The 7789-nt window shown below is 42.4% G+C and overlaps 1 protein-coding gene across 1 annotated transcript; it reads right to left on the bottom strand.

Annotated features, from left to right (window-relative positions):
- Positions 1-1226: 1226 nt before the first annotated feature.
- On the bottom strand, positions 1227-6748 carry LOC110508660 (transmembrane protein 275). Its single transcript, XM_021589352.3, has 2 exons — positions 6115-6748; positions 1227-5038 (listed from the first exon to the last, which is right to left on the bottom strand). The coding sequence occupies exon 2, from the start codon at positions 4888-4890 to the stop codon at positions 4276-4278; it is 615 nt and encodes a 204-aa protein (XP_021445027.1). The 5' UTR covers positions 4891-5038; positions 6115-6748; the 3' UTR covers positions 1227-4275.
- Positions 6749-7789: the final 1041 nt, after the last annotated feature.

Genomic DNA, 7789 nt, shown 5'->3' on the forward strand with positions numbered 1-7789 from the left:
CCTGGTGGTAGTCAGTATACATGCAGGCAGAGAGAATGAGGAGAAGCCATATTGGGCTCAAGCTATAGAGCCTGTGTCTTCCCATTACTCTGGTTCAAAATGTCAGTGACACTAGCATGTCACCCGGGCAGAATCTTGCATGGAGTTAGGTCTTTCTCAATGGAATCTTAAATATATTAGGATGTCAAAATGTCCCTATGGACAATACTTCATGTTTACAGTTGAAATCGTAGAATACTGGTTTCAGTTGACATTCAAAATAAATGTTTCCAGGCTGATAACAAGTATTCTGCTTACCATTCTTGATGTAAATGTTCTATGCTCTTTTAAATGCTTAGGTCACGCTTTCCTGCTCTGAAGGTTGAAGCTATTTGCCAACCTGGTACAGTGAGGGTGACTCTGCAAACGCGGTCTCAGCTTCCTGATCTTCTACATCATCTACATCAGGGGTACTCAAATCCTACGAGGTCTGGAGCCGGCTGGTTTTTTGTTCTACCTGATAATTAATTGCACACACCTGATGTCCCAGGTCTAAATCAGTCCCTGATTAGAGAACAATGAAACAATGCAGTGGATCTGGCTTTGAGGTCCAGAGTTGAGTTTGAGGGATCTTACATGATAGGAGTGATCCTGGTGTTTGGTGTGGCCCCTTTGGTGATCAGTCTGTTCAATGTGTTCAGTCTAATCAAAGAGCTGAAGAAGCTCTGGAGACAGATCTTACAGTTCATCAGCTGGGAGAAGATAAGAACGGGCATATGGTTACCTCTCCCAAATGACCAGCTCCCAAGTACTGCCAAGGCGCACAGACATCGGAGGTGGTCAGAGGTGCCCTAGCATCTACAGTGGCCCCATCTCTGTGCTGTACCTTAACCAGAGAGAGAACCAAGACACTAAGGAAGAGGCTGGACCTGGACACATAGCTTGAACAAAGACACGGTCACAGACCAAGACACAGCAAATGACTGGACCATGTATAGTGTGACAAGGATGTAACCCAGAAGGGACATGGAGATGTCTTCACCTCAAGGAACACCCAAAAGACAGTCTGAAAAGAGCCACCGTTTCACAGACAACCAGTCATCGCAGCAGAAGCAAGAACAGACTCAGTCACCGGTGACGTACAAACAGCCACCACCTGTGCATCCATCAGAGGAATGTTTTTTTTGCCCATCTTTTGATAAATATTTTTTTCATGCCGTTTGCTGCAACAAACTATTTGTGATCCATTTTATATGAGCATGTATTTTATTGATATTTTAGTAGTATCACATGTATTGTTATCAAATTAAGTCAATTTAATTTTCAAAAAAATACATTGTTAAAGATGTTATCAAACCAGAATACATTTTGAAATACATGGCCAACATTGATAGTTTACATACATCTTGACACTACACACATTTACAACAAGCCCACTCCCTGTAGGGGGAGTTGACTTTCCTCACATGAAATACAAATATTAGGCTGTCAAAATACTTGGCTGGGACATGGTAAACTCCAGTTCAAATCAAACTTTGTCACATGCGCCAAATACAACCTTACCGTGAAATACTACTTACAAGCCCTTAACCAACAATGCAGTTCAAGAAAGAAGTTGTTTACTCTGTATAGAAAATCAAAGCATGTTCAATCTTCTGAGTCAATATTAAAGCAGTTTGGATCTTGCTGTGATGTCCATGTTAGACATAGGGCTATACCTAACGGAACATGTCAAACATGTTCAACTTCATCTTAATCATGTCCAGCACTACCCCAACATCACCATAGTGGCAAGAAAAAAGTAAGTGAACCTTTTGGAATTACCTGGATTTCAGCATAAATTAGTCATCAAATTTGATCTAATCTTCATAGACAATGGACAAACACAGAGTGCTTAAACTAATAACACACAAAATATATTGAATACATAATTCAAACATTCACAGTGTAGGTTGGGAACAGTATGTGAACCCCTCGGAAAATGACATTTCCAAAAGCTAATTGGAGTCAGGAGTCAGCTAACCTATGAGACAAGATTGGAGATGTTGGTTAGAGCTGCCCTGCCCTATAAAAAAAACTCACATTTTGTGAGTTTTCTACTCACAAGAAGCATTGCCTGACGTGAATCATGCCTCAAACAAAAGAGATCTCAGAAGACCTAAGATTAAGAATTGTTGACTTGCAAAAAGCTGGAAAGGGTTACAAAATTCTCTAAAATCAGTCCACGGTAAGACACATTTCTGCACTGTTGCTACTCTCCCTAGGAGTGGCTTCCCTGCAAAGATGACTGCAAAAGCACAGTGCAGAATGTTCAATGAGGTTAAGAAGAATCCTAGTGTCAGCTAAAGACTTACAGAATTCTCTGGAACATGCCATCTCTGTTGATGAGTCTATGAAACGTAAAACACTAAACAAGAACGTTGTTCATGGGAGGACACCACGGAAGAAGCCACTGCTGTCCAAAAAAAGAATGGCTGCATGTCTGAAGTTCGCAAAAGAACACCTGGATGTTCCACAGCGCTTCTGGCAAAATATTCTGTGGAAAGATGAAACAGTTGAGTTGTTTAGAAGGAACACACAACTGTGGAGAAAAAAAGGCATAGCACACCAACATCAAAACCTCATCCCAACTGTAAAGTATGGTGGAGGGAGCATCATGGTTTGGGGCTGCTTTGCTGCCTCAGGGCCTGGACAGCTTGCTATCGTCGACGGAAAAATGAACTCCCAAGTTTATCAATACATTTTGCAGGAGAATGTAAGGCTGTGTCCCCCAATTGAAGCTCAACTGAAGTTGGGTGATGCAACAGGACAACAACCCAAAAGACAGAAGTAAATCAACAACAGAATGGCTTCAACAGAAGAAAATATACCTTAAGTGGCCCAGTTAGAGTCCTGACCTCAAGCTGATTTAAAATGGTGTGGCATGACCTCGAGCAGTTCACACCAGACATCCCAAGAATATTGCTGAACTGAAACAGTTTCGTAAAGTGGTCCAAAATTCTTCCTGACCATTTTGCAGGTCTGATCCCCAACTACAGAAAAAGTTGGTTGAGTTTATTGCTGCCAAAGGAGGGTCAACCAGTTATTAAATCCAAGGGTTCACATACTTTTTACACCCTACACTGTGAATTTTTACACAGGGCGAAGGCGTAGCCTAGTGGTTAGAGTGTTGGACTAGTAACCGGAAGGTTGAGAGTTCAAACCCCTGAGCTGACAAGGTACAAATCTGCCCCTGAACAGGCAGTTAACTCACTGTTCCTAGGCCGTCATTGAAAATAAGAATTTGTTCTTAACTGACTTGCCTAGTTAAATAAAGGTAAAAAAAATATGTACACAGTGTATTCAATAAAGACATGAGTACATATAATTGTTTATGAGTTTAAGCAGACTGTTTGTTTATTGTTACGACTTTTATGACCAATTTATGCAGAAATCCAGGTAATTCCAAAGGATTTTCTTGCCACTGTATGTGAAAATGGTGCATTTCTATGTTTGTAGTAAAAATTCTGGTTCCAAAAAACGAATCACTTGCGACCCAGTTTTGGCCCGCAGGCCACTTGTTGCCAACCACTGATGTACACTGCATATCATCCATAATGTTTTGTCTGTAGAAACAATTGAGGAAAAATTCATATTAGTCCTCTGTTGCTGATCCTTTCAGTTGAGATTATATTGCAAAGGAATCTTGCGACCCCATCTTTGAATCTAAGTTAAGACCAAAGCAGCACATACTGTAATGTCAAACATCACTAAGTATTTAAATGATAGCATTAAACTCATTGCCATTTCGTGTCAAACCTTTCAGTTCTGGCAACAACAACAAAGTTGCGTCAGAGTAATCGGCTGAAATGTCCATCACTGAGGTCCAGACGGTCAAAGAAAAGGGACACATCACTTTGTTTTACCCCTCAGAAATGCCACAGAGAAAACGCTTCAATTCTCTCATTTTGCTTTCCGGTTAGAAACTGCTTATAATAATGCCCCATGCATGTTAAGAGAGGATTCTAAAGAGAACAGTTCTGAGGAGGTAGGAACATCAATTCCAACGAAACCGTCACCCACGTTCCTTCAACGTTGAATTGCATGCTAATTACTGTTTGGCTGTTGGAAAAAACAAAAACAAATGCAATAAAACGCCCATAGCTTGTCAGAAACATGAAAAATGGCACTACACAAAATGGCTAGACACACTGAAACACTGTCTGTATATCATCAATCCTAGTTCATATTTACATAGTTTTGCATCAGTCCCCTGGGGCATGAGGCTCTTGCTTCAGTGCGTAAGTCAGGGCTGTGCTAGGTGGCCATATCATCACGTGGCAGGTTGAGCCTCACAGCCCCTCCCCCGGCCGAGGAGGCAGAGTAGTAGGCCGTGGCGGAGGTGGGGCCATTGGTCTCCATGGTGAAGAGCTTGCAGGTCCCTGGGGGGGCGGGGTCAGGAGCATCCCGTTCGGGGCTGGACGCCCGTGATGACCCCGGTGAGGCCGAGGGGCTGAGCTGTACTGCCGTGGTGTCCTGCAAAGTGTGCTCACTTGTCTCGATCTCAAACGTCGCTCCCCCAGCTAAACCTCCCCGCCCCATCATCCCCATGCTCCTCCCGCCCACCTTCGATCTCCGGGAGCCCTGGGCGGGGGGCAGGCGGCTGCAGACACAGCACGCGCCGAAGAAAGAGAAGGCCACCAGGAGCAGGATGGGCCCTATGATGATGGGAGGGTTGGCAGAGGGCACCAAGGTGCTGAAGGCGAATGCCCCCACCAGGGTGATGTTGATGCCTGCCAGCATGATGCACAGGCCGCATGCGCAGCACAACGCTGGCGAGGGCAGGCCATGGGGGCGGGACTTCCTCTTCTTCTTCTTTGGTTCCTGCTTCTTGGGCACAGGAGTGCTCGAACTCCTGTCAGTGACGACCATCTCTTCTTCTGTACCTCAAGGCTGCTCTGTCTCTCCGTCTTTCCTTAGCTCTATATTTCTATTGTTCAGCAAGGACTGTTCCCCTTGGCAACAGACCACAGAGGGAGGCCATGGCTGTGCTGGTTGATTGCTCACAGTGTAAAATCTCCTGAATCAGAGTAGGAAATATAAATGTTTAAGCTGAATGTGTTTTCAGTTATACAAGTTTCTAAGGTGGAAATAACAGACAAGGACATGCAGAACTCATGTTCAATGATGGTTGTAATTCATGCACTATCGTGATTCAATGATGATTGTAGTTTATGCATGACATTATGATGATAATTCTAGCCTTGGTCTGAGCACTAAAACACAATTACAATGCTATCAAGAGGCCTATCAAGAGGCCTTGGTGAGAAAGCTCATGTCGTGCTTCACTTGACCAAGGCTACGGCTCATATAACACTAAATACTCCCCCGCAACTTCTCCAGTTCACACATCTCAATTTTGGGCCTGATTCACTGCACATTACACTAGTCTGGCCTATGGCCCTAATTCAACAACATAGATAACACGTGACAAACCTCTACGCTAATGGTAAACCATAATTTGCTGGAGCCAAGTACGCATGCATAAATATTTATTGTTCATGAATATCTAAAAGTATAACGTGTATTGAGGGAAATAATAAACATTGAAATGAAAGGTTATGCAGTGTGCATGGGTGCAGAAGAGGTGGCAGGGTATTAGGAAGGTATTGATTGACCAGTGACTAAATTGTCAGTGAACTTGGGAAAGGACAGCCTAGTCGACATACCAATATTACCTCTTAAAAATGACCATACTGAATGATTACATTATTACTTGTCTTTTTAAGTATTTTAAATAGATATTTGATAAAATATACAATATTGTGTGTAAATGTACTAAACAGTGACTGCATTCATTCAAGGCTGGTGGGTGAATAAGGTTTGAATTGCAGAGTAGCAACCAGAAACGATACAATTTTCATTCATCAAACATACACTCCCTAAAAAGAAAGAATCAGTTATAAACCGCATAATGGTTATTTTAGTATCTAGCCTATTGCTGCAGGAAAATGAAATGGCATGTTTGGTATAGCCTTTCTGAGCTTGGGCATTGAGCATTTTTTGTAGAATGCGCGCAGGCATCAAATTCATCCTTGTACTGAACTGTTGCATATAACAACGTTCAAATTCATTGATTTCCGAGATTCATCTTACCTTCTGTGCTGATGTTCAGAATAGTTGAAGGTTCCTTTAGAATTAGCCTACATCTCCAACACGCATTTTCATACCGAATCCCATTCGCATACGGATGGTCCGGTTAGAACGACGTGTATATGCCGAAGAGTTGATTTTCAGATTGAACACCTCATAGTGTGCCAATCAATAGTAAATATTACAACCATGGCCGGTCGACGTAGTTAGGGCATCTGTGAGAGAGGCTCATTCAGGTGAAGGCGTTGCTCTTCTTGACATATGGACGCTTGTTGTGTCCACGTGACTGTGCAGTCGGATACATGACGCCTATACAATTCTAGGATACATAAACCTCTCTTACATAAGACCTGTCCAAATATTCTCATCATCTTTCTTTACTCAGGAGCTGCTCTTCAGATAAAATAATAATGAGTGCGTTTCCATAATCCCGCCAGTCTTGTGATTGACAACACCTGTTTTGGATGGGTATATAGGAAGTAGGATGTTTGCACAGTGCTTTGAGACGTCCCCCTCTCCTCACTGGGTAACACAATATATGTATGTATGTGTGATAATGAGCATCTTGCGTCCATACAACACCACTATCATATACACCGCTCCACGTGGTGTACTGGAGGAGGAGCGGTGGGTGTCTGATGAAAGAGCATTGGGGGGAGGCTAGCGGACTCTGTGGACAGCTCCCGGAGTTGGAACAAGCTACGCAAAGCTATTACATCATTGCACATATTGCAAGTAGGCTAGTCTTCATTTGTTGATCATGCATGAACAAATAAACCTGGTCTTAGATCAGTAGCATATATTCGTGGATGCCAAGGGATTCCAGGCTATCCCAACAAAAAAAGAAAAAGAAAAAAGAAAAAAAGATACAAGATAATGTATCCTTCTTCTTTCTGTGTTTCATAAATGTCCTTCAATTCGCAAGAGAGCATCCAAGCGAATGCTTTGTATGTGTAGCCCATCTATGCTGTCTGGTCAAAAAGAGTATGACAGTGTTGCCGCCCTTAGCAGTCAATGCAAAGGAAGCCAGCAAGCATTTGGCCTCCCTCAATAAAAAAGGTATAAAATAATAGGCAATCAGAATTCAGCTAAACTGACTGAGCTCAGCTATGAATGGTTCTGGTACACCAAAAAAAGTGAAAAGTGAAGCCAGTTGGATTTGGTTTCACACCAATCACATCACATTAGAAGCCAAACATCGCTGACAGAAAACTTGAATTGTTGCATTTCGTTGTGTAGTTGTCCTCATGTGGCTAGCAAGCTAGCTACCATGGTTCCTCCTTTAAAAGTTGAGAGCTTTCACCTCGGGCTTCATTGCTCCAGACCACCACAAGGGGGAGTCAGAGCACTCATTATGCATTTTTGTCCCAAGGTTTTTATATGACCAATCATATCAAATCAAATCAAATCAATTTTTATTTGTCACATACACATGGTTAGCAGATGTTAATGCGAGTGTAGCGAAATGCTTGTGCTTCTAGTTCCGACAATGCAGTAATAACAAGTAATCTAACTAACAATTCCAAAACTACTGTCTTGTACACAGTGTAAGGGGATAAAGAATGTGTACATAAGGATATATGAATGAGTGATGGTACAGAGCAGCATAGGCAAGATACAGTAGATGGTATCGAGTACAGTATATACATATGAGATGAGTATGTAAACAAAGTGGCAT

The sequence above is a fragment of the Oncorhynchus mykiss genome, chromosome 28 (assembly GCF_057628025.1).
Source record: "Oncorhynchus mykiss isolate SJ-2025 chromosome 28, ASM5762802v1, whole genome shotgun sequence".
NCBI classification, from domain to species: Eukaryota; Metazoa; Chordata; class Actinopteri; order Salmoniformes; family Salmonidae; genus Oncorhynchus; species Oncorhynchus mykiss.